The following is a 27,441-nucleotide window of genomic DNA, read 5'->3' as shown; positions in this document are numbered from 1 at the left end:
GGCACTAAGATATCTGGGCAGATTGGACTCATGGGAGATGCCCTATATACCTGAAGAAGTTTCCCACTGATTAATTACGATTCAAGCACTATATTGAGCTACAGATACATGAAAATGGTGTTTTCTTGGTTCCGTAAAACGAGTATGTCACTCACCTGCATCGGCCATACTTGGCAGCACAATGCACTATTTTCATAAGTTTTGTAGTGGCTACTCTAATAGAGCACACATTTTTTCTGAGCACTTCAATACAACGCATACTGATAGATCTCATTCTAGTATAACATTGCATACTGATAGATCAACATTGCATTCTAGTATAACAACGCATACTGATAGATCTCATTCTAATTTCTAGTATAAGGTAGAAATTAAGTGAGGTGAGCAACTGGAAACAGTGGCAGAGTGGTAAGGGCTTGCTAGGTGTGGAGGTCCCTGGTTCAAAGCCTAAACCTAGAGATTTTTCCCAACATTTTTGCTCACATTATTTTTTTTTTACTTCTCAGTTACTGTTAGAGTACCCAGCTGTATTCAACATTTCAAGAGTTTTGTTGACTTCACTTAGCCTTAGCCTTCAGTCATTACCAAGTCTTCTGTTTGACAGACTTTTGATGATGCAGCTAAGACATGCATGCATATCCTAGATAAAATTGTTTTGCCCAGTGAGTGGACAGCGTAGTTTATGCAATAGTATAACAAATTTTCTATTTTGTACATAGTTTTTTGTTTGTTATTTGTCTGTTTGTTTAACCTTGTCATGCCCACACAGATCTCTTTACAGAGCTAGAGTTTGGTTGTGATCGCATGAGACCGAGATCTCATCAATATTGCATGTATTTACATGTTTCCTCATTTAAAAAATGATGGTTCTCTCTATCAATTGCACTTTTTTACATGTTTGGTTTTGCTTTATATAAGCTAATATTTCAAATCACAATAGGTTTGTACTATTGCACTATGGTAGTAGCTTCATGTACATTCAAGTAATTCCGTTAAGCAGATTACTCTGTACATGTGACAATAAATCACTTTTAAATTGTTTTTAAATTACGCATAATTCTGTTGTTCTAATGCATAATTCAATCTCTGCAAAACTTGTGCTGCAATTGTACTGCATTATGCTCTTACTGCCCTCCAACTTTGAAGTTAGCATGCATGCGTGAGTTATAATTATAGTGAGTGGAATGAAAAAAGAAGCAGAAGATAAAAAATAAAGACTGACTTTGAAGGTGCATATCTCAGTGGTGGCTGGGCAGATTCAACTCAAATTTGGAATAGGAGGTGCCCTACCCTGAGTGTGTTTCCACAGCGAAATTGGTTAATTTCCGTTCAGGCACTACAGAGTTACGAGTGTGTGAAAACAGTGTTTTCTTTAAAATACACACTTGTCTGTCACGCATCTGCACTAGCTGTACTTGGCCGCACAACACACTATCGTTAGGCACCGGCCGATTATGCCGGAATAATTTAAAGCATAATAGGTGACCAAAAGCATCAAGCATAATGCCAGCATAATAGGGACGATTTTTGAAAATTTAATTAAAATACACAATATGCGCACCTGAAAGAAAGTAAATATTCACTGCCAATAGTATTATTAGTGCATTTCATAATTGAAAACATGTAATATAACCACTTATTAAACCGTTTCTTTTTTGGTTATTCACACTTTGCAGAAATAAGATCGAGATACTCTAATAGAGCAGTCACTTACTCTAATACAGCAGTCAGGGAAGGATAATATACTCTAATAAAACAGTCAGTTCTAGAGCATACTCTTGATTTCAAAAGCATAATTTTGAACATAATAGGCTTAAGTTTTGAGCAATGTTCAAAAGTATAATAGGTAAAATTTTGGGCATAATAGGCCGGAGCCTAACTATCGTGTGTCCTGATAGAGCACACATTTTTTTCTAAGCAGTTCTAATAAAATGCACATAGAGTACAAAAAGAGTCAAAATCTTGTCTAGAGCTGACCTACACACCTATACACTGTCCCAAACCCTTTACCGCTTGTCACTGCTGTCAGTTGCACTTAATTTCCACCTTATAAATGGAGGTTCTAGTTTACTACATCAGAATACAATTCATAGATCTTTCTCTATTGTTCTGGAATGTTACTTTACAATGACTGTTCTATTTGTTTTACATGTTTGGTTTTTGCTGCATGTATATCTCCTTAGCTAATATTGTGCCAACACTGGTTGTACTTGGCCGTACAACACACTTCGTGTGTTCTGATGCAATCCCCATCTATGTAGCAGGTTCACCGAGACCAGACTTTCAGTGTTGCATATATTATGTGTTTGTGATAGCTTCATTATTTGTGTTAAAAATCATTAAAATGATTGGAATTAGCATCATTGCAGCCATTTCTTGGCCACTGCCTTTGATTTCATATCTTTTTCACACTGGCCTTTTTGGAGGGTGCACCCTTTTTCACAGCTTGGCTATTTTGGCAAGGATATCACATCATTTTACAATTGCAAGCCTCAAAGCCAGCCTATGATTGGCTTTGAGGCTCCAGCCTATGGATGGCTTCAAGGCTTCCATTTTTTTTACTAAAGGACTGCTACTTGTGTAAATTTGAAATTGAATAATATGATTACAATGTAGCTATTAGGATGACTTGTTACACAACTATCTACAGTGAGATCTACAGGGTGATTTTACACTGACTTGTCTGTAGAATTGACCCTCTACATGGTGACTTGGTTGAAAAAGAAGATTAAGAAGAAAAATACAATCAAACATTAAAAGCATGCATCTCAGTGATGGTTGGGTAGATTCAACTCAAATTTGGAATGAAAGGTGCCCTACCGTGAGGAAATTTCCACAGCAAAAATGGTTGATTAACATTCAGGCACTATCAAGCTACAGATACATGACAACAGCATTTTCTTGTTTTTATAAAATGAGCTGTAAAATGCCTACACTGGTTGTATTTGGCTGCGTGACACACTGCTGTATGTATGTCATACATAATATAGCACATTTTTGTAGTACTCTAATAGAGCACACATTTTTTTTCTGAGCACTCTAATTGAATTTTCACTGATAAATCTACAAGATCATAAAACATTCTAGTGTACTAAACTATAACTTCCTTTTTTAAAATTAAGTGAAATGAGCAACTGACAGCTGTGGTAGAGTGGTAAAGGGTTTAGGCATATACGTAGGTGTGGAGGTTCCTGGTTTGAACCCTGGAGAAAAAAATTCAGACGTTTTTGTACATGCTTTTATATGTATATATATTAGAGTATCTCAATTGCGCCAGTTTCACATATTTGGTTTTGCTTTATATCTCCTTAGCTAATACTCTCAGTACACAAAAGGTTTGCACTACAATATCATTACTTCATGCACAGACTGATTCTGAAGTTATTTTGTCAAGCAGATTATTACCCTGTAGGCATGACAACAAAATAGCTTTTGCAGTTTTCGAAATTGTGTGTAACTCCTTTTTTCTTAATTTAATCTGTGCAAAAAATTGTACTGTAAATTTGCTGAATTATCCTCTTACTGTCCTTCAGGTTTGAAGTAAATTGGCAACTAAAGCACACACAAGTTTTGTTGTTTTGCGAAAAACAAAATATGTAAGAAATTTCAGAAAACGTAAGACAAACTTTGAAGATACATATCTCAATGATGGCTGGACCAATTGAACTGAAATTTGAAATAGGAGGTGCCCTACCACGAAGGAGTTTCCATGGCAAAACTGGTTAATTTCTGTTCAAACACTATTGAGCTACCGATGCATGAAAATGGCATTTTCTTGGTTGTTTGTCACATGTCAGCACTATATAGCTGTAGGACACATGATAGTGTGTTGGCAATTTTAAATACTTGCAAACAACAATGTTGTTATCTGTACATGACCTGACCAACCATAACAATTATTAAGTACTAAACTTAGTTAAGAAACCTAATAATAGTAAATTTTAAAGCAGCAAATGAAAATGACATTGGTAAATGATCTAGTTTGTTTTTGTTTTATGTAACAGGAGTTAATACAAAATGCTGATGATGCGGGTGCTACAGAGATTAAATTCATGATTGATCCTCGACGTCACAGCACTGATGAATTGTGGCTACCTGGATTGGCAAAGTTCCAGGGTCCAGCCTTGCTGTCCTGGAATAATGCTCAGTTCACTGAAAATGACTGGGAGTCTATCTCAAAAATACATCAAAACTTAAAAGATACTGACCCAATGAAAGTTGGACGCTTTGGATTAGGATTTATATCTATTCACCACATTACTGGTAAGTATTTACTCTAGGGAACCCATTTTAAAATTACACATATACTTGAAACGTAGCTAAAGTTTTCACAAGGCTGTGGTAAGTATAAATTAGTTTTCACCAGACCACTTTCCAGCTACTTGAATTTTGCAAAAAGTTATACTCTACACTTGAACACAGATGAAGACTGCTTTTTATCCCCTTGCTAAGGCTCTGATCTGCATGGCATCTACCATGAAATGTTGACATGGTAAAGCTTTACAATGAACAATAGTTTAGCTCTAAGTAATAATGTCAATAGAGTAAAGCAGTATTTTATTAGGACAGTCATGCACTTAAGATCAGGAGAACCATCCATCAAGCACATCATATTTTTAAACATTTTAACTCCCTCTCCTCTGATAATGAAGGGGAATAGCCAAAAATACTAACTAACATATGTAAAGAAAATTTAAAGATTTTATAATCTAGTACAGATCATCACTAAAAGTGCTCAAAGAATTTGCAAGGTTCACCTGTTCGTTTCAGCACTTTTTATTGTATTAACTAATGATCCTACAGCATTATTAAAGCACATAATTATAAGCACATGAATGTGTGAATTCGGGGTTTGCTATTCCCTACTTTCTTGTCAGTAACTCACCTAATGTGTGTAACCACCTGCTGAATAAGGTCACCTAAACCTTACCAGCTAAACAATTTTCTTTATATTTATTATAAACAGTGTATTGTGCTACCAAGGAAAGCCAATACGTTCAGGCATGCAACAGACAAGTATGTACTTTACATGAACCAAGAAAACCCGATTTTCAAAGCTAATCATCCTAGCACCGTCCTTTTAGAGAGTATTAGCTTAGGAAATATACTGTAAAGCAAAAACCAAACATGTGAAACAATTGTGATCAAGATACTCTAATAAAACCGTCACCAAAACACATGCATGAAAAATGTCAAAAAATTGTTCAGGGTTCGAACCAGGGACCTCCATGTCTATATGCCCAAACTGGTGCTCAGGAGTACTACAAAAAAAATTTAATTTAAAAAAAATATTAATTTAAAAAATGATCATGAAGTAGGGATCTAAGTAGTGAAACAAGAGATGAATGTTGATACATATTACAGCATAGCTCAATGAGAAGTTCCTACTTTGGCATTGAGCAAAATACTTGTTATAGCTAATGTGCATGCCAAAGTAGGGAGTTTCCCACTAAGCTATGCTGTAATATCATTCATCTCTTGTTTCACTACTTTTTATTGCATAGATCCCTACTTCATTTTAAAATTTATTAAGATACTAGTTTGTTTAGTTTTGTTGTAGCACAGCTAGCTACAATGCAACTTGTGACTGTTACATTAAAGTGACTGTTGTATTAGAGTATAGCTATATCTCGAGTCAGCCAAGGGGTGTGCAGCCAGCTAGACCAATAAGAGGTGAGATCATCTTGTGAACAGCTAGGTTGTTAAGAAGGTGTGGTCTCCGTACTCTGTCGCTATTAGTCCACCTATATCTTTAATTGATGGGCGTGGTCATGAACCTGTCGCAAACCGGATACCAATTGCGAACTGACTTACAGATATCTAGCTAATATATCTCTTATAGTATAGCGCTGGGACTAAAGTACTTCCCAGGACTAGCTCTGAAATAATTATGTGGCATCTGTATATGCTGCTGAAAGAAAGTGTTGATACGGAAAATTAACACCTCGGTATGATTTCGTGGATGAAGGAAGAAGAAGAGCAGCCTGATTAAAGATACATAGCTAAAAGAAAAGGCAAGGTGCAAAGGGCCTACATTTGAAAAGGCACATCCCACTGGTGAGTTTGTTATAGTGAAGTAAAATGGTAGCTATGCGCTGCTTCATTGGCCTCTTGCGAATGTGGTCAGGCAGTGAGACAGGTAGTGAGGCAGACTTGAGGGGTCCAACACCAACCAAAAATCTTCAAAAATCTTGTACGGGATTCTGAAATTTAGGCCAAGATTCCAGATTCCAAGCCAAAAATTAGGATTCCAGATTTCAATTACGTGGCTGACTACAACAAACTGAATACTGTGGTTGCAGAAGGTTTATCTTATTCCTTGTCTCATTCTGACTCAAGGATGAACCAGAAAACTGCCCTGGCTCTGCACAATCATTAAGTAGCTATAATGTTTACAATAATATTAGTGTTCAAACGCATGCAAAAAATTGCAATAAGCTGGGATTAAAATTTGGCAAATAATATAGTGAATAAATGTTAGCAAGAGTATATAATGTGGGAGCCCACATTATATACTCTTGATGTTAGCTAGCTAGATTGCTTCTTTGTGCACTGATCACAGTATCACATTTTGATACTGTCTGCACGCTCTTCAATATAGTCCACACAAGTTGCATGAAACTATGTGTTGCATTCATTACAGCACACCATATTTGACCATTCACCTGGTATTCGGCATATGTAATGAATTTCAAACACTTCAGTGTTGGACCTATGCTTGTGATGCCGGGAGGAAGAGACTTTTCCAGTCTCTAAAATTTCCCGTAAATGTGGCCATAGCTCTTCTTTCTGAAGCACAGTAATACATGGGTCTTTGTCATGTGCTAAACAAGTTAAGGTGGCAATGGCATAAGTCCACAGTCTGCAGCACCAAACTGCTTCCAACATCCATGATATTCACCGAAAGAGTAATGTCCTTATTGTGTTCAATAGCTGTGCAATAATCTGTCTGTCATCACCTACAACTAAAGTATAAGCAGAATTGTACAAATAAATCATGCTGTCATCATTTATTTCAAACAGTCTATACAATGTTTGAGTGATAGTAACAATGATTTGTAAGTTCCTTTTCTGTTTATTGATAAGTGGTGACCTCTTTTGTTGCAATGATGTGCTTTGCAATCCACCAATTGAATCAAATTGTGTCATTCAGTAAACTTTGAAAGGCATTAATGTGCAGATCTGACAGTCCATCACTGTTCTGTCACTCGACTCCTGGTAGGGGTATCTCGCTAAGCTGGTATAGCTAGCTATCCAGGGGGCAACAAGCTCGGGATTGGCTCCACTGGGATAATTCCTCAAGTGAGTCCTATAAGGATTGATCTCGGGTTATTCCAGACTCTTTAACTTGAAGACTGGGGCTCACTCAGACTAGCTCGGGGACTAGCTACTTCAAGCTAATTACTTCAAGCTAATTATACCTGGGGCCTCAATTACACCTCACCTCACTTGCTCGCTTGTAATTGAGGCCGTTTGCAATACACTGATTCTGGCTCTCTCACTGACTCTCGGATGGCTCGGCTCGGATACATAACAGCTTACATAACAGCTTGCGTAGCAGCACTCGGTATCAAAGCATTGTGACTTTCACGGAGCAACTAAAGGCATTGAGTACGACAGACAGCTGATTAAGCAAATCCAAGGACAAGTTTTTGGGCAAGATCAGGCAAGATAATTCCAGATGTAGCAAACCAAGTGTTTCAGATGTGCATTATTAGTAGTAGTATCCAGAAGTATCCTAAATTAAACGTAAGTCAGATTTCTAGGCAAGATTCCTGATTCCATGTGGTATTCCAAGGGACTCTGAATGAGTTGTATGGGATTCCAGATGGTGTCGGACCTCTGGACAGACAAAATTTCAAGTTTTGGAGAGAAAAAATCTTTTTCCGGTCACTAGTAAGTGTTTCCTTGTTTTCAATGTTGTATTTCATGTTAACTGGACTAATATTATTCTGCAAAGGTGATTCTTGTCTCGTTTTATTTCTCTAGAATGATTTTTAAAGGTGGCGGTATTGGCGGCATGCATCACATTTGGGCGATCCTTACTTTGATAGCTAGTTGGGCTACATACCAAACAAATATACACAGGAGTCACACAATTGAGATACTTCAATAGAGCAATCAGCTTCACTACAATTGTTGTCACACCTACTGACTAAGCTTCCTATGCAAACTATTATTATTATTATTATAGGTACTGTGCAGAAATCTACAAAAGATTGTAACACACAGATATTAATCATAATTACAAAACATTAGCCAAGTGCCATAAATTTACAGTGAAGGAAAGAGTATATTCTTGACATTTAGGGTCTGTACATCCAATATTTGTTGGTAAATGGTTGGACATAATATGCAGGTGTATCATTGTTGGATGTGGACCCATCTCCAACTTCCATAGTAGAATTGTCGCTGGAAGAATTTAACGATTCAATTCTGGGATTAGGTATGAAAGTTGAATTAATGACTTCACCATAAATTTGGCCTTTAACATAGAGTTTGGCACGACGAATTTTAATGTGTTTTTTGTCGGTTCCGGAACAAATCAAGCTCCAACGCTCCTTTAGTAATACTTGCTCTCTTAGTTTTTCTTCTTTATTCATATCAGGTTTGATTTGTATGCCTTCAGGGATTTTAGATCTATTGGATAAGACAGTGGCTACATCAAAAGCACGGGATAGTTTCACTAGTAGAGGTCTTGGTTTGGTTCTAGATGAATTAAACTTTCCCAGACGCAAGCAGTCCCTAATAGAAAGATCACTAATGTCACCATTAGCTTTGTTCAGGATGTTAACACAGGAATCAATGTCTGACTTGGTACGATTACTTCTTGGGGTGCCAGTAGGACTTTCTTTGATACCATACACCACAACATTGAATTTACGTCTGTAAAATTATTTGACACAGTAAATTTGCTAATAGGTGCAGGCTGATTGTATGTACCACTTGAATTCTATGGGGGTTACTGTTGACATTTGTGTTCCCTTGCTCTTGCTTTGCAAGGCTGTTGGCTGGGTGGCAGCAGCTGTGAGTTGTTTGTTAAACTGTTCAAATCGTGTGAATTAAGGTCATGCAGCTACAGATTTAGTCAACTTCTCTTCTATAACATTCATCTTTGCAGCTATTGAGTTCTGTTTTTCCTGAATGTCATCAAAAAATTTAAATGCCACTTCAACTTTTGGCTGACAAAGTTTACAGAAAAACTTGACACGCGAGTTTATGTTAAAAAGTACCTTCAGTTCATCTTCAGTTAAGCCGGCACATTTGCTGTGCTTCCACTGTCCACACCAGTCACAACTGATACAGTCATTTTCAACGTTCTCGCTGCACGAAACACACGCGTAGTGAATGGTTTTGCCCTCCTTGGCTGGTGGGGAGATGTCAGGTTGTCTATCTCGCTTGAACGGGTGCGACATACTCCGTTATAACGAAGACTGTAGTCACTTTGGACGATAAAACGAAGAGCTTGATTTTAACTAATTGGATTTCTTGCATGTGTCAGGTAACTTCAATAATCTAATGGAAATCATTTAATTATCAATGGGTTATTACACAAAAACCAACTACATGCATGTACCAGATATCCTACATGTAATGTTTAGCAACTATGTAGCTACATGTAATATTTCAAAATATATAGTAGCGACAAATGTATTTTAAAATCTATTTCACCTGTAGGGAAAATATAGACAAATAGCTATATATACAAATGCTAATCCAAAACAGCCCAGATGTGAAAAGGAGCCATTTCAGCCATTTCTTGACTACCATCTTTGATATCACATCTTTTCACACCATTTTTAGAAGGCTGCACTCTTTTTCATAGCTGGGCTCTGTTCTGGGTTACATTTCTAATAACTGTAATAAGTGATCATGAATCACTCTTAGTATACCTTTCTTTATGTAAATTTGTAATATTCTGCATATCATTGAGCTCATTTTTATGTATTTCTTTGATTTACAGATTTGCCATTCATCCTCAGCAATGACACAATTGCAGTTCTTGATCCACATCGAGTTTATATTAATAAAAAAGATAAAGATGGTTCTCTTAAAACTGGTGACTGGTTGTACTTGAAAGATTTTAGAAGGTACACTGGCAGTGTGAGTTGCTTCAAGGGATTATTTGGATATTCACCAGAACAGGACCAATACAAAGGAGCAATATTTCGCTTTCCTTTACGTAATTGTCCCTCAGATATTTCAGATTCGCTACTTAATTCTGAGGTGGTGGTTACAAAACTTTTCAAGTCTCTGGTTGAAGATGGTCCATTTTTGTTGCTGTTTCTGAAGAACATTTCAAGCATTGGTTTGTACCGTTATGATATATACACAGGTCAAGAGAAGCTTCTGTACCAAATACGTGTTGATCACAGCAATGTCTCTGCAGTACAGCAAGGTAGGAATAAATGCACTCAAAGTGCAGAAAATTGGGAAAGACGTACTGATATGTTCTGCCACATAAATTCAGTACCCATTACATTTGAGAACCACTTTATGGAGACTGTACCTAAGGAAGGTAGGTACAACTGGCTAGTGATGAATTGCATTGCTGGAATGAATTGTGACAAGCTACAGTCACTTTCAAAAAAACTAAAGGTCATTCCATGGGTAGGAGTAGCAGCTCAACTACCATCACTTCTGCAAATACCTGAATGCTCAACATCTGTTAGCAGTAAAAATCTTGATGTTTGTGACAGAAGTGTTACTAACTTTCTTACTTTGCTTTCAAGATTTAAGAAGAAAATTCCTTGGGAATTTGATAAACCACCTGATATCCCTGGTCATGCTTTTTGCTTTCTTCCCTTGCCTTCTAAAATTGGTTTGCCTGTTTGCATTCATGGCTACTTTTCTGTTGCTGACAATCGTCGCAGTATAAAGTGGCCATCACATGATGAACAAGGGGAAGAAGCACAGTTTAACAAAGCACTTGTTGATGACCTGATTACTCCACTGTATGCAATTCTGTTAGCATGCAGGAGTGCTCTAATTGAGTATGCAAATTTCCCTGTTTTGTATAAAAATTCACATGAGATGTTAGATCCGTACTGTCTGTGGCCTCTGTTATCACAAAGTTCAGGTGGTCACTCCATGTGGTTAACTCTTGTTGAGCAGGTTATCACATTGTTAGTGAATAATGACTTAAAGGTAGCATGGACTGCTGCTAGTGGAGGTCAAAGAATAAGTCTTTTATCTGCTCTGTATTTACCAGGGACCTTCTCTGATGTTGAATCTGATGTTTCAGAGGTTATTGTTGAAACCTTAATTGCTCTTAATCAACCACTTGTTATTCTTCCAATAGCAGTCACACAAGTTATTAGAAATATTCAGCCATTAAGAGCCAAACTTCAGTCCAGAGAGATTTCTCCTAGTGTGGTTCGAAACTGCTTAAGGAATGCTGCTATCAGTCAGGTGCAAAGTATTGTAGTTGATAAAGTAAAATGCTCCTCACTACTTGCTTATGTACTGAGTGATGTGTCATCAACAAACTGTCATGAACTGTTAAATATTTCATTGTTGCCAGTGGAAAAGGCTGGAGCTTTACCAAAGCCATTTTCTCAACAAGATTGCATCTGCATGCTTGCTGATAAGAAATGTGTTTCTTTTCTCCAGGAAATCACAGACCAGTTGTTGTGGAATGAACTTCCTTTAGATGTATTAAAACAGTTGAAGGTAGTGATTGGGTTAAACCTGTATCAGTTGAAAATGGCAGATGCTAAAGTAGTTTGTTCTGAACTTATTCCAATGTCCATGAGAAAATGGACCAATTCCAATGGTGATGAAGTACAGTGGATACCAAATGCAAATCGCCATCCTCCTCTTCAGTGGCTATTAAATCTTTGGGAATGGCTTAATGTTGCACTTTTTAAACATATTGGCATAGATAATATCTTGACCTTGTCAATATTTCCTAAAGAATGTTTAGATATGTCACCCACACCATCAATCATAAATTTGTTTCCTCTTTCTCATTGCAGCACTTGCTTTTTATATGAGCAGGAGGTTCCTAATTTTCTTCCTTCCTTTGTTGAGAGGATAGGGTTTACAGTGGTGCATGAAACACGTTTTGTTTTCATGCAGTCACAGATCAAAAGCAAATTTAATCCAATATCTCCCAAATCAATTATTAAAGTCCTGGGTAGTTCTACTGATATTAGGAACATTACAAGATGTGTTGAGAATCAACTGCCTGGTGACAAGGTAGGGTTTCTGAAATATATCTCTTTGACAAACAAAACAAGTTTGTCTATAACAGAAGTGAATGCTATAAGACAGTTGCCACTATTTAACCCTGCTAATAACAGGCAAAAATTTGTAGCCCTGAACACCACAGAATGGATATTACTTACTGAAGGGATGCAACTTCCACCATTGCTGCAATACCCACCAAATATCATTCACTATAGATCATTGTCAGAGTGTGGTCTATTGAAGCTGTTAGGTTGCCCTCAGCCTACCTTTACAGAATTATGCATAACACATATAATACCATTTGCCCTAAATGGCAATGTGAACAATACTAATGGCCTTATGAAGTGGATTTTAGGCTCTCAAATAGACCAGACACTGTCAAATCATTTGCATTCTTGCAAGTTTGTTCCTAGAGGAACATCAAAGCAGCTAGCTAAACCTTCTGAATTGTATGACCCTGATGACCCTAAATTTCAATATCTGTTTGATCCACAAGAAGACTGCATGCCATCTTCTGAATACAGGGACTATTTTGCAATACTTAGAAGATTAGGTTTGAAGACATGGAACATTGTCTCATCTGATATGAAGTGTCTTTCTCAGTTACTGATTGAACGAGCTTCAACTGTGTCTGCTTTGTGTAGAACTAACGTGACCCAAATTTTTAACAGATCTTTTATGATTGTATACTTACTTAGAGAGATTTCTAATCCTGATAGCGAACTGTTAGAGATTCTTACAGATATTCCTTTTTTATTTGCTAGTCCAAGGCCTCCTGATCGTGACTATCCCAGACAACTGAGATGGTATGGAGAAGAGAAAACAGCTTATTCTCCAAGAAACATGTACCCAGTGCATTGTAAATTACTGGTCGGCAGTATTGCACCAGTTCTGCATGAACACTATATGCAAGTAGAATGTCAGTCTTTAGCTGGTATGATGAAGTCATTATATATGTCTGATTTATTTTCACAACTAACTGCCCTAAGTAAAGTTTCCATACCTTCTCGTGAAATTTCAAAAATTGTTTATCTCATTTATGATCACCTCCATTTGGAAGAGCAAAAAATGCTAACAGGCAATCAAAGTAATCTTCCATCTAAATGGATTTGGATTGAAGCAGAATGTAAGTTTGTATCTGCTGAAAAGTGTGCTGTATATCCCATTGACAATTTGGATTTGAGTCCATATTATTATACTTTATCTCTGATACCTCAGTTGAAGGAATATCATGGAATGTTTCTCTCATTGGGAGTTCCAGCAAACTTTGCTGAAAGTGTTGTCAGTAAGGCCTTTTCAGAGACTAAAAGTTTTTTCCGTGGATACACCCTTGATGATAGGCACTTGAGAATTGTTTTGCATATTTTACAGTGGATACATCAAGCTGGTAAGGAAAACATGGAAGTTCTACTGCCTACTGAAAATCGACGGCTTCTTCCTCCTAAGGATTGTACCTACAACGATCGATATTGGTCTGGGGAGCAAATGAAGAAGAAAAACTACACATTTGTTCATCCAGAAATACCCTTAGAGAGAGCGAAATTTTTCAAAGTAGTTCCTCTAGGTCAGAGATTAGCTCCTTCGAGGAAACTTGGTCTGAAATACATCCAGAAGGGACCACATCAGTCAGTGACTAGCCGCCTCAATGAAGCTATTGAGGATTATGGCTCTGATGTTGATGTGTTCAAGGAATTGATCCAAAATGCTGATGATGCTCGTGCTACTGAAGTGAAATTTTTGATCGACTGGCGACAACATCCCTGTAATTCACTCCTAGAACCGGAAATGAAGCCCTGGCAAGGACCAGCACTGCTAGCTTATAACAATGCTGTATTCACTTCTAGTGATTTAGAGAACATTTGTGATTTAGCAGGTGGATCTAAGAAGTCTGACCCAACAAAAATTGGTAGATTTGGAATAGGATTTTGTTCTATCTATCACTTAACTGATGTACCAAGTTTCATTACTCATAACTATTTCACTGTCTTTGATCCTCACACAAGCTATTTGGGTGGCAGGGTAAGCTCAGGTGAACCCGGAATGCAGATAGATTTAAAGGAAAATTTTGGTGATCTTGATGAGTTTAGAGACCAGTTTATGCCTTACATTGGTATGTTTGACTTTGACCTGACCAAAGTGAACAAAGGCTACAATGGTACATTGTTTAGATTTCCTTTCAGGAACTACAACACTGCTGCCAAAAGCAAAATTTCACCAATGGTATATGATAAACTTAGAGTAGAACGGTTGTGCAATACATTAAAAGAATCAGCTCCAGAACTACTTCTGTTTTTACAACACGTTAAGGAAGTGTCATTGTATGAATTGGAGGCCAATTCTAGTGTTGAAAATATGAAATGTGTTTTATCAGTTACTAAAACACTTGATCCAAATTCTGCAGTTACTGTAGGACCAACCTTAATTGAGCAGTTCAGACTAGGACTTGTCAGCTCCAAATCCCATCAGAAAAAGGTATTTAAAGTTGAGGGTGTTGCTACTCAAGGTAAATATGAACATCACTGGATGGTCACATCCTGTTTGGGTACTGATAAAAGTAAAAGGTTAGCTCAGTCAGGTGATGGCAAATCAAATGGTCTTTGCCCACTAGCTGAAATAGGAGTGAAATTAAATAAATCCAGTTCCTTCATTCATCCTCAGATATCTGATGGAAAGTTATTTTGCTTTTTACCGCTACCAATACAGTGTAACTTGAAATTCTATTGCAGTGGATATTTTGATATCAGCAAAGACAGACGCTGGTTAAAGAAAGATAGTTCTGGTAGACTGACTGAGTGGAATTCAGCTGTCATTAGTGATGCTTTGTATAATTGTTTTGTGAACACAATTGTTGCATTAACAGAATTGTGTTCACTTTCTGCTGTTAGTGAACCAGACAAAAAGGAATTTCTTGCTGCTTATTACTCTCTATGGTCTACTTCAGAAAGTAGCCATAATGAAATTAGCAAAACTCTATTCCATGAAATTAAGAAAAATATTCATCTTACTGACAAGCTGATCCTATGGTCGGATGTCAATGGAGGAAAGTGGCTATCTCCTAAAAATGCATATTTATATAGTCATGTGTTTAATCATAATCCTCAACCAGAGATCAGGAATGAAATAGTGTCTCTTTTGCTCAAACACAAGTATCCAGTTGTTGATATACCTTACAATATCAAATCCATTTTGGAGGAATCAGTCCCTAAAATTACTTATGAAGATTTTTGTGTCAAAGTATTGATCCCTCATATTGCTACTCTGCCAGCTGAAACCAGAGACAAACAGATTATCACTTTATTGCTATATCTGGATAGTTCATTTCATGCTCATTGGGCTAAAAAGCTTCTTACGCAAATTCCTAGCATACCAACAAAACCATTTGGAAGTTTGAAGAGACCTGTTGATTTGATTAATCCAAAATCACATCTTGCTCCATTGTATTGTGATAGTGACGAGTGCTTTCCAATGGACACATATATGATTGATGATAGAGTAGTAAGTGTTTTGAAAAGATTGGGGATGTCAGATTATGAGTTTACTATGGACAAGTTGAAAGACAAAGCTTTAAGTGTGAAGAAGATCTCTGATGAAGAGGCAGCTATACAACGCTCTAAACAAGTGTTAATGTACATATCACATGTTCATGGCTATGGTAGTTTTCATGATAGACGCAACCATGAGTTATACAGCACATTACAAAGTGTTCCATTTGTTCCTGTGTCTAAATGCCCTCAAGGATTGTCGCTTCCATGGTACAAGCCCCCATCATTGTTTCAATGTCCAAAGGATGTCTTTGGCTATTCACAAATGAATTTGGTATTTACACAAGCTCCAGTTGTAATGTCATTTGATTCAGTCAGCAATTCAACAATAGCCAATAGTCTGAATATATTGAGAATTGACAGCAAACAACCCACAATTAAGTTTGTAGTGACCCATCTTGTTCAGTTAGTGGAACATGTAAAACAGAATCCAGTCAATGATATTGATACTGAGATGCTAAACAATTGTTGTCCTGCAGTGTATAAATGTCTTTGTGAAGCTGGTCAACATGAATTTTCCACAAGTGTATTTAAAAGCTTAAAAGGATTGCCATTTATATGGCAAAATGATGAGTTTCTTGCTATCAGCCAGGTTGTGCTATATAGTGGAATTGTTTGTGGACACCCTTATCTGTATGATCTATCTGATGAAAACAAGAAATATAAGGAACTGTTTCTTAAATTAGGTCTGTTAAATGAATTAGACAAAACTAAAATATTGAGACTGCTGGGAGAAGTTTACCAATCATATACTCCAAATAAAAAGTTAACAGGAGAACATGTGCAATTCGTGTTTAATTTGGCACAAAATTTAAAACAGTTTCTTCACCATCCAAATGAATGCTATAGTGTTCTTTATCTACCCAATGAAGATGGCTTTATGAGACCAGCAAACAAGTTAGCATATAGAGAGACTGTTGATTTGCCAAACTTAACAAAATCTGAAATATTGAGTAAACATTTTGAAGCAGGTACTTCTTGGTTGCATCCTACTTTCAGTGGGGAGCTAGCCAAATCTTTAGGAATACCATCTGCTCTCAATTCTATTCTGAATAAAATATCTGTAAGTAATTTTCTTGATGGTACTGACTACGGTCAGAGTGAAGATTTGTGTGACCGTCTTAACTCAATACTCAGAAAATATCCTCATGATGAATCAATTTTTAAAGAGTTCATTCAAAATGCTGATGATGCTGGTGCTTCAGAAATAGTGTTTATTCTGGACCATCGTAAATTCAACCCCCAAGATGATAAACTGTTTAGCAGAGAACCAGAATGGAAAAGTATACACCAGTGTCCTTCATTGCTGGTATACAACAATAGGAAAATGTCAGAGGAAGATATAGATAGAATAACAAAATTAGGGCAAGAAGGAGAAGAGTTTACACTTGAGGGGTTTGGTATTGGGCTTAATATAGCATATCATGTGACTGACTGCCTAACGTTTGTATCCTATGGTAGTAGAGGAGTGCCTGAGAATTACTGTATCGTGGATCCTGGTGGACTGTACATACCTGGTCACCATAAAAGGTCTATGCATAGTAGGCAATTTGAAGTTAATTCTCATGCTATATTACAGCTGTTTTCCAAAGAATTTGAACCATTTTATGGTGATGTGTTTGTTCAGATGAGCAAGCTTTGTGAAAATTGTTTAAGTGATATCCAAGCTGACTTTTCAAATGGTTGCGTAGTATTTAGACTACCATTTACTAGGTCCCTTTTTACCTATAGAAGTGAACTGAAAGATGGATTTAAAATGAATTCTATGGAAATGAAAAAGTTATTTAAAACTTTGGCAAATAGTGCTGAAGATCTTGTTCTTTTTCTTAGCAATATCAAAAGTATTTCAGCTTTTGAAATAATGGAAAATAGCACTTGCGTTCATCATTTCAGTACATCTGCTTCTTTGTCAAACAATGGTGTTTCTACGTGCAAGGAAAATGCTGCACTAGTTAAACAAGAAATCAGAATACTTAAAGAGATCACCAAAACAGTAAATGACAGTAGTCAGAGCAATGAAGTGTCAACAGACAATGAAGGAGGTGGGGGTACATTGAAAGATAATGCTTCCCTCAATGAAATATCTTGGAATTATCAATTGGAAATTGAAACAATAAAACACAGGATAGATCCAATGTCAGATAAACACACTCCTTACCACACCACATCATTGTGGCTTATTAGCCAGCATTTTGGAAGTAATAAAATTCCTTTAAGCACACTGATGGCTGCTATTTCACGGGGTTTAATTCCGAAAGGAGGTGTTGCAATACAGTTGCACAGTAGTGTAGAGAGGGATGCTCCTTATTGGTTGTATTGTTCATTGCCATTGCCACAGAAGTCATACATGCCAGTGCACATCAATGGAAGTTTTTTGGTGGATGACTCTAGAAAGCATCTTGATGTTGTTGCAAATCAACCATCTCTGTCTAACTGGAATTGTTGCTTAACACAGTCTATTGTGTGTAGTGCATATGTCAATGCTTTGCTTTCCTGCAAGAGATTTCTCAATGATAAAAGAATGGACTGGTATTATTATAGCAAATTTCCTACAGAATATAATCAAAGTGGCATGATGCATTTGTATAACTTAGACACAATGGTGTATTGTAAAATTTTTGAGGATAATTTATCAATTCTACAGAAAGACAGCTTCACAGATAGTTGGTCATGGCTGCCAGTTAGAGGCCAAGATTGTGGATACTTCTTTACTTTGAGTGATCAAAAGATGGTGTGTTTAGAAAAAAAGGATGCTGAGATCTGCAGATCTGAGGGACAATTATGTGAACTTCTGATTAAGTTTGGAGTTAACTTAACTAAAGCACCAGTGGCAATTTATTCAGAAATCAGCAAGGCAGCACTGAAATGTAATTTAACATATGATACTATGATAGATCCAGTGTTTTTTATCAAGGTACTCAAGTCATTATACCTGCAACAGCATAAGGACAGCATAGCAAAGAATATTATGTTGCTATTGAGATACTGTATATCAACTAAAGAAGGTTGTGATGCTATAGATGGTGTTCCACTCTTATTAACCAGTGATGGTGATGTACAAAAATTGGCCCCCATATTCTATGGCAGTCACTATGCTCCACTGCTTCCTCATAGACCAAAAAAGTTTATTCATTCTAAATTCGAGCAGGATGAACATATTTCTAACTTCTTAATCAATAAAGGATATTACATGGCTATTCCAGAAATCAACTATGTGTGTGTAAATACACAATTAAAAGACTGTTTAGTTCCTAAAAAGATTGAAGACTGCCAAGAAGATCATTCCCAAATTGTCAGACATTGGAAGTACTTAGATGATTATATTGCATTTGTTAGACCAACAACTAATCAATTTGTTCCATATTTAAATAAATTTTTGTACAAACCCATTATACCAGCATCTAACGAAACACTAGTACCAGTCTGTAAAGCAAAAATGGTGTTATCACTTGAAAGTGATAGTCCTGTAAAGAACATCATGAAACATTTCGGTTTCCCAGTATTAGACTTCAGCATACTGCAGTGCAATATGACATTTGACAATTATACCAATGCTCTGAACAAAGTATTAGCAGACTGCAGAATTGGAGATGATATTTTGAAATGTATTGAAATGAATGATTTAACACAACTGGTTCCATTGGATCATGATCTAAGGAAAAGCTTGAATTATCTTTTGTATGCTATATCTGATAGTTCCTTATTACCTACTGTTAGGAGTTTTGTATGTAAACTACCAATGTTTGAGGCAATCACTGATGAACTGTATGCCATAACAACATTGCATAGTACTTATCTTATTCCTTGGATACCTGAAGTGGGGTTGACTGAAGTGATGACCAATTCATCAATGCTATTATTAAAACCTTTGCCAGTATACAATATAATCTACAAATGTTTGGGAATCCAGTGTTATGATATTGCAAAATTTTACTTAGATGTAGTTATACCAAACTTGCACAAAATGACTACAAAAGCCATAATCGTGCATGTAACTTTTTTGTTTTCTCGTAATTTGTCAACAGAATTGTGTGATGCTTTAAAACGCACCAGGTTCATTTATGTTGCTGCTGAAAATAAGTTCTGTTTTGTCTGGGAATTTTTTGATCCAAATTCAAAAGAAACACTCTTCAAAATTTTCTTTAGCCAAAAATTTCCACCAAAAGAATGGTGCAAGCCAGAGCTACTTACTATCCTCCATCAACTTGGGCTTCAAAAGGACGTATCATGGGAAGGATTATTTGCTATAGTGAAATGTATAGAACAAGAAATTGTTGTAGAAGTTATGGAGCAGTGCATTTATGATAAATCTGTTGCAGTTTTAGAATTTATATGTTCAAAACTTATCAAATCTGTCCAAAGTGGTGGTGAGGATGGGGTAGATGAAGCAGCCTTATTGTTTTGTAAGAATATTTCAAAAGTTGTATTTGTTCCTGTTTACAAGAATGATGACATCATATCAGAAAATTTTCCAAAGAAGTATATTGCAAAACTGTGGACTAGTTTTAGTGATGGTTGTTTTGCTACTTTTGGTAATGTGACATTTTTGAAAAACAATGTTATTACAAATCATTTTGACTTAAGTAAAAACAACCATTTATGCAAGTATGTTGAAGCTCTGGGCATCACACACCCTCCTTCTTGCAGTACAGTAATTGAAAACTTGTTGGAATTGTCAAAAGTAGCACAATCATTGGTTCAGTCTAGTAGACACCAACAAGTCCCAATAACAGTTTTCTTACAGAAACTTTTTGAAGACCATTATGTTTATCTAGAGAAAACTGCAACTCAAGATGAACCGTTTCGACTGAAAAATAAAGAATGTATATTTGTAGAAAGCTGCTTAATCTATTCTGTGGTTAATGGTAATTGTGTTGTGAAGAAAGGTCAGTTTCCATCCATGTTCCCTTATTTGTGTAAAATACCTGATGATATGCTGGAATGTCAAAACGTTATTGCTGCCCTTGGCATTTCTGATGAACCTAATAGTTTCCATTACACAAACATTTTACAGAAGATCTACTTAAAGTTTGTCATCTCTAAAAACAAACTTAGTAAAAATTCAAAATATTTAGAATTAGCAATCCAAGCAAATCATTGTCTTATTGAATCTTTGCACAGTGAAGAAGCAACTGAGTCAGTTCCAGATGATTTTAATCCTGCAGAAGTGTACCTACTTGATAAACATCTTGAATTGTGTCCTGCTAGTCAACTTGTATATGATGATGTACCTTGGTATAGCAAACGACTTAAGGATGCTCAAACATACAGGTACATGATGAAACTCCAAGGTAGATATGGGGGAATCACTTTACCACAATCGTTGGGGGTGAAACTACTAAGCAATTTGGTGGTGGAGGAGCTAGATGATGATGTACAATCTCTTGATAATCATTGCAGGGAAGAGCGGATTGCCAGTGAGAGAGGACAAAATCATGGCTGTACATTTGTAGTTAGCCTTGAAAGACTTTTGCAATCAGAGCAGTTTAAGTTAGGAGTATTAAGAATCATCCATCATCAGAAAAACACAGAACTGACTGAAAGGGAAATTTCACTACCTGACAAACTAAGTAACTTACAATTGTTTTGCTATTATGAAATCAAAACAAATCTTAAACATGTAAGCAATGGCTTAATCATACAAGGATCCTCTGATACAGTTTTTTGTGCAATAATAGAGCATACAGATCACGATCCTTCACTTTGCATATCACCTCATCATGAGGACAAGGATAGTGTAGTTAAAGAAATAACACAAAACCTTAACAGATATCTGGGTGGAATAATACAAAACGTGTCTCATTTGGAAGCAATGATCAAGTGTCCTAGTCATTTAGACATTGAATCAACTTTAGATAAGTGTCAAGTTAAAACATATGCAGTTGCCACAAGAGCTGCAGTTAAACTTACTTCTGTAGGAGAAGAGATAACACCCACCATCTGTGATTTGTTGATAGCTGTAAACTACAATATTGGAGAGAGTGTTAAATATTGGAGTGGTGATGGTAAGATGCTCCCAGCGAAGGTCGATGCAGTGAAATCAAAGACTGTGACTAACATTGCTACTAAATCTATTACCATCAGTACTAGTGATAATAATGATGGTGGGAAGATTAAGACATCACCAATTCTGATCAGCAAATTCCTTCAACCTTCGTTTTTTACCAACTGGATAAGTGATGATAATAGAACGACAGATTGTACAGGACTACTGCTATATCATTTGGAACATGATCCTGTTGGTGATCTTGTTGTTCTTCTGAAACAAATTATATTGTCACTTAAAACTGTGTCTAACCATCAAGTTAGCATCATATTTAAACGTTTGTTTTTTCAGGCACATTTCTATTTTGTTAAATGCAACAAAGCACCAGATTTGTTTAATAAAATTTCACTGCAGTATTTTGGTGCACAGGAACAGTTTATTGCATCAACTGTTGGTGAAGAAGAATGCAATGAACTTGCTGAGCTAATGGAAGATATGTGCATATACACAGATGGTGGTTCAGAGGACATTTCCAATGATGGTGGTGATAATGATGATGAGGTTGCTGTAGGATTCGATAATCCATTTGCTAATAGAGAATTCTCTGAAACTGATCTTATCAATGATGATGATTTAAGTTTGTTGTATGTACAGAGAAGACAAACTAGTTACTTTAGGAAGCCTCACAGACAGTTAGCAGCTAGTGTGCCTGGTGCACAAACTCTGCGCAACTCACAAAGCAGTACTACACACCAGACTACACAGCCTAATGTAACACAGCCACCACCATCTGGCATGCCAACTTTTACTAATGCATTTAGCCTACCTGTGATTCATTCCACTCCTACCCACAGCAGTTTGTTTGGAACTCCCAGTGGATACTGTAGTCATGTCCGTCCTTGGAGACCAGCTCCTGTCAGTGTATGGAACCAGAGAATACCTGCTGCAGCTACTAATGCAGCTCCACTGCCACCCCAAAGTAATTTTAAAAGTGCTTTAGTTTACCTAAAACAGGCCATTGCAGATTTTAACGCAGCTACACATTATGTTGAATTTACAAGCATTGTGGAGAATAGTGACAATAATAGTGCATTGATTTGTTTTTTGAGTCATGAAGTTGTAGAAAAATGTCTCAAAGCTACATATCTTGCTACATGTGAACCCACTTTGACCAGCCAAAAAGACTTAAGTTTGATTGCTCTTTATGATCAACTAAGTTCTTCCAAGTACTGGCCATTAGCAGGGTTAAGAGACTTCGTTCATCAAGTTAGCAATCATACCATTAGGTGTCAATATTCTGCTTCTTATGTTCCTGCTGGAACTTCTTGTGTTGTTTCTTCTGAACTGGATACACGACATGTTTTAGCTGCTGCTCAGGAAGTGTTTGCTAAAGTCTGCAGTATTCAGTGCTTCAAAGACAAACTACCATCTCAGCCTTCTTTGCTGCCACTTCTACCAACAACAACTTACCTGGACCCTGATTGTAAGTAGTATACATAACCTGTCTGTATGAGTGTCACAATATTGTAAAAACTGTAACGAATATACATGTTCTCAATGAGTATTGTATCTGAGGAATTATGAAATTCACTAGCAATTAAAACATAATGACAATACATTAAAACATATCTGTTTCATTTGCTTTGTACTAAATCTCCTACTAAGCAGGTGGATTAGATATTTCACTTGCATGTACACACATTTGAGGATTATTACTCATGATAACCACCAAAAGTATCTGGATTATCAAGGTGTCCTGATTTTCCAGATTGGTTCAACAGATACTTTGAGACTATCTGGACTATTCAAGTGTCTTTTCCACATTAGCCTGTGGTACACTAGCAAGCACATGACCTAGAGCAAACATTGCTATAGTTATGTACTTGCACAGTCATGAAATTATGTAACATCCTATTTTCACCAATTAGTTATTACCTATTGGCCAGTTCTGCCTAACCCAGCCATTGTAAAGTAAAATTGATCTTTACAAAGTTCTAGTTAGAACCTAGAAAAGCATGCAGAGCAGCAGTAGTAGACAAAGATTAGACTGTGAATAAGACTGTGCATGAATATAGCTGACAACTCATGGAATTTTACTAAGTTTTAGTGCTAATTATAGTTTGTTTAGGCATAGACAGTCATTATTAACATTTAGTCTTGTACAGTCCTGTAACATAAAGCATTGTCATATTTTTATGGCCTATATTGTACACTCTCCGATATGTATATAATATCTGCATGTCACATTTTGTTGTATACTTGCACGTATTGGTATTTACATACTATAGTACTGCCCGAAGAGTGGGAAAAGCAGGATACAGATTTGAAATTATTTACATTAGATGATAATACTAATGGGGAGGAGTTTTGGAGAATTTCCCATCAGTTGTTTCAAACTTTACCAAATGTAGAAATAAGGACAATTGAAAGAATACAGAATTATGTATTGTGGAAGAAATACTTGATGAGAGCTAAGAGTATGGAAGATAAAAGTGTCCCACGTGGTGAAAAGATACTCTTTCATGGGACATCACAAACCAATCCTAAAGAGATTTATGAAGGTGATGATAGTTTTGACATGCGACTTAGTAGGGATGGCATGTGGGGAAAAGGCAACTACTTTGCTGTGGATGCTTCTTACTCTAATGGATATGCCTATCACCAAGGCAACCTAAAGAAACTGTTTTTGGCCCGAGTGCTAACAGGAATTAGCTACTTTTCTCCTCCACAGAGATTTACTAAGCCTCCACTACGTGATGCTACAGCAGGACAAGTGGGAAGTATCCAACACAGATATGACTCAGTTTGTGGCCAGTCAGGTGGATCAATGATTTACATAACTTATGAGAACAATTTGGCATATCCTGCTTACATTATAACATACACAACTACCCATAGCTAATTGTTATATTTTTATTTTGTGTTTAATTTAGGTGCTCAGTTTTATTGTATGTGTGTAATTGCATGTCAATTGTGTAATTATTAAGTTCTGCAATAAAGTCTCAGTGGAACAGAATAGGTGGATCTGTAAAGTTTCATATTAGTATAGCGGCACAACCAAAAAATTGTTCATAAAGCCGTGAAACTTTCCACATAAACAGTACTCCTCAATACATGTATTTTTAGATATAATGCCATCGCTGATTTGACCTTTGGTGACCTTTAATTTACTGCCATTTTTGTACAGAAAATTTATCATTTTTGTCTTTAACTCCCTGAAGCAGCAATTAACTTGTTAACACGTGGCACCAAACAAAAGATCTTGCTGATAGTATAACTTGGTTTTTATTTGAAGTCAATAGGAGATTTCATTCTTAAGTTATGAGTATTTTTATTAGCTGCAAAATTTGATAAATTTATGCATAATTATCTTCTCACAGGTAGTTCACACCTCAAGGGCAGGTAAATTTATCAAATTTTGTAGCTAGTAAAATAGTCATAATGTTGTACTGAAATCACCTATTGACTTCAAATAAGATCCGAGTTGTTTCTATCAGCAAGATCTTTATTTTGGTACCATGTGTTAATTACTGCCGGAGTTAAAGAAAAAAGTGATCAATTTTCTGTACAAAAGTGGCTGTAAAAGTCACCAAGGGTCAACTCAGCGATGCATGGCACTATATCAAGACACACGGTAGTGTGTCGTGCGGCCCAAGAAGCCGGCGCGCCACACCGTGAGTATATTGACAGGAAGAACGAAAACGTCATTTTCACACCTTTGTATCTCGGTGAGCACTTATCTGATTGGAACCAAATTTGCTACACAGTTGCCCGCCAGCCAAGGGAGTCTACATTCCAAATTTGAAGGAAATCGCCCCAGCCATTTCTGAGATACGAGCTGCCAAAGTTTCGTTTTTTTTTTCTTCGTTTTTTTTCTTCTTTTTCTTCGTCTTTTCGCACACTTGCAAAAATTGCTATAACAAGCAAACGCGTACTCCGATCGCCTTGAAATTTGGCACACAGAAAGGGAGTCCAAAGGCGAATCCTAGCATCAAATTTGGTACAAATCCGATGAATGGTTCAGGAGTTATGACTGATTATTCGCGTAAAACAAGATCGATTTGTTGTCACGCCTACAGGATAAACCGCTTCATGGAATGAGTTGAAAATTGCTATGTAGATGGAGTAACCATCGTAGGAGTGCCTTTTGGTGGTTTGAAAGGAATCGAGATAAAGACCACGGAGATATGACACAAAACCCAACCTGTGTCACAATTACGCGATCGATTTTTATGAATAAAAAAGTATTAGTTTTCACGCCTACTAGGCAAACCGCTTAGAGCAATGAGCTGAAAATCGGTGTATAGCTGGAATAATCTTCATAGAAAGTCCTTGCAGTAGTACAGAAGAATCGGATTACAAACCACTGAGTTATGATTCGAAAGCCAACTCCGTGTAGCAAATGCGAGATCGAGATACTCTAATAGAACAGTCACCCTAATAGAGCATTCAGCTAATTTATTTACTCCATTATAGAATTTTATTACATCACAAGTTATTCTGTAGGGAGTTCAGCTGCAAACAGTTAATCTTATAGACAGTTCAGCAAGAAGACAGTCACCATGTGGAGAGTTAAGCAAATATACCACTATAGAGATTCAGAACATTACAAGTCACACTGAAGAAAGTTCAGCTATAAACAAGTCATGCACTGTGTAGAGAATTCAGCTACAATTAAGTCACTCTCTAGAGAATTCAGTTACACAGAATTCTGCTACACACAAGTCACTGTGGAGAGAGTTCAGCTACAAACAAATTACCCTTTAGAGTGATCAGCTACAAACAAAACACTTTGCAGGGTGTTCAACTGCAACAAATCAATTACCTTTAGAGCGATCAGCAATGAACAAATCAACACAAATCTACCTGTAGAGAGATCAGCTAGAAACAAACCACCCTGAAGAGAGTTCAGCTACAAAAAATCACCCTGTAGAGACATCAGCTAGAAACTAGACACAATGTAAGGAGTTCAGCTACAAGCAATCACCCTGTAGAGAGTTCAGCTAAAACAAATCAACCTGCAAAGAGATCAGCTACAAACAAATCACCTTATAGAGAGTTCAGCTACAAACAGATTACCTGTAGAGAGATCGGCTACAAACAAATCAACCTGCAAAGAGATCAGCTATATACACACAAATCAACTTGTAGAGAGATCAGCTACTAACAAATCACCCTGTAGAGAGATCAGCTAGAAACTACACACAATGTAAGGAGTTCAGCTACAAACAAATCACCCTGTAGAGAGATCAGCTACAAACTAGACACAAAGTAAGGAGTTCAGCTACAAGCAAATTACCCTGTAGAGAGTTCATCTACAAACAAATCAACCTGTAGAGCAATCAGCTAGAAACAAATCACCCTGAAGAGAGGTCAGCTACAAACAAATTGCCCTGTAGAGAGATCGGCTACAAACAAATCAACCTGCAGAGAGATCAGCTACACACAAATCAACTTGTAGAGAGTTCAGCTACAAACAAATTACCCTGTAGAGAGATCGGCTACAAACAAATCAACCTGCAGAGAGATCAACTACAAACAAATCACCTTATAGAGAGTTCAGCTACAAACAAATTACCCTATAGAGAGATCGGCTACAAACAAATCAACCTGCAGAGAGATCAGCTACACACAAATCAACTTGTAGAGAGATCAATTACAAACAAATCACCCTGTAGAGAGATCAGCTAGAAACTACACACAATGTAAGGAGTTCAGCTA

General features: G+C 36.8%; 2 protein-coding genes across 2 annotated transcripts in view; both read left to right on the top strand.

Moving 5' to 3' along the window:
* Positions 1-18,119, top strand: part of LOC136236753 (sacsin-like) — a 33,287-nt gene extending 15,168 nt beyond the window's left edge. Inside the window, exons 5-8 of the mRNA XM_066026995.1 lie at positions 4,005-4,263; positions 8,360-8,446; positions 9,965-17,932; positions 18,073-18,119. Coding sequence (XP_065883067.1) covers positions 4,005-4,263; positions 8,360-8,446; positions 9,965-17,932; positions 18,073-18,119 — 8,361 coding nt within the window. The remainder of the gene's footprint in view (positions 1-4,004; positions 4,264-8,359; positions 8,447-9,964; positions 17,933-18,072) is intronic.
* A 182-nt stretch (positions 18,120-18,301) lies between these two features.
* LOC136236510 (sacsin-like) lies at positions 18,302-24,720 on the top strand. The gene is made up of 2 exons (XM_066026671.1): positions 18,302-23,203; positions 24,009-24,720. The coding sequence occupies exons 1-2, from the start codon at positions 18,307-18,309 to the stop codon at positions 24,620-24,622; spliced, it is 5,511 nt and encodes a 1,836-aa protein (XP_065882743.1). The 5' UTR covers positions 18,302-18,306; the 3' UTR covers positions 24,623-24,720.
* Positions 24,721-27,441: the final 2,721 nt, after the last annotated feature.

The sequence above is a fragment of the Dysidea avara genome, chromosome 10, assembly GCF_963678975.1.
Source record: "Dysidea avara chromosome 10, odDysAvar1.4, whole genome shotgun sequence".
Taxonomy (NCBI): Eukaryota; Metazoa; Porifera; class Demospongiae; order Dictyoceratida; family Dysideidae; genus Dysidea; species Dysidea avara.
This window is presented reverse-complemented; position numbering and strand designations above follow the sequence as displayed.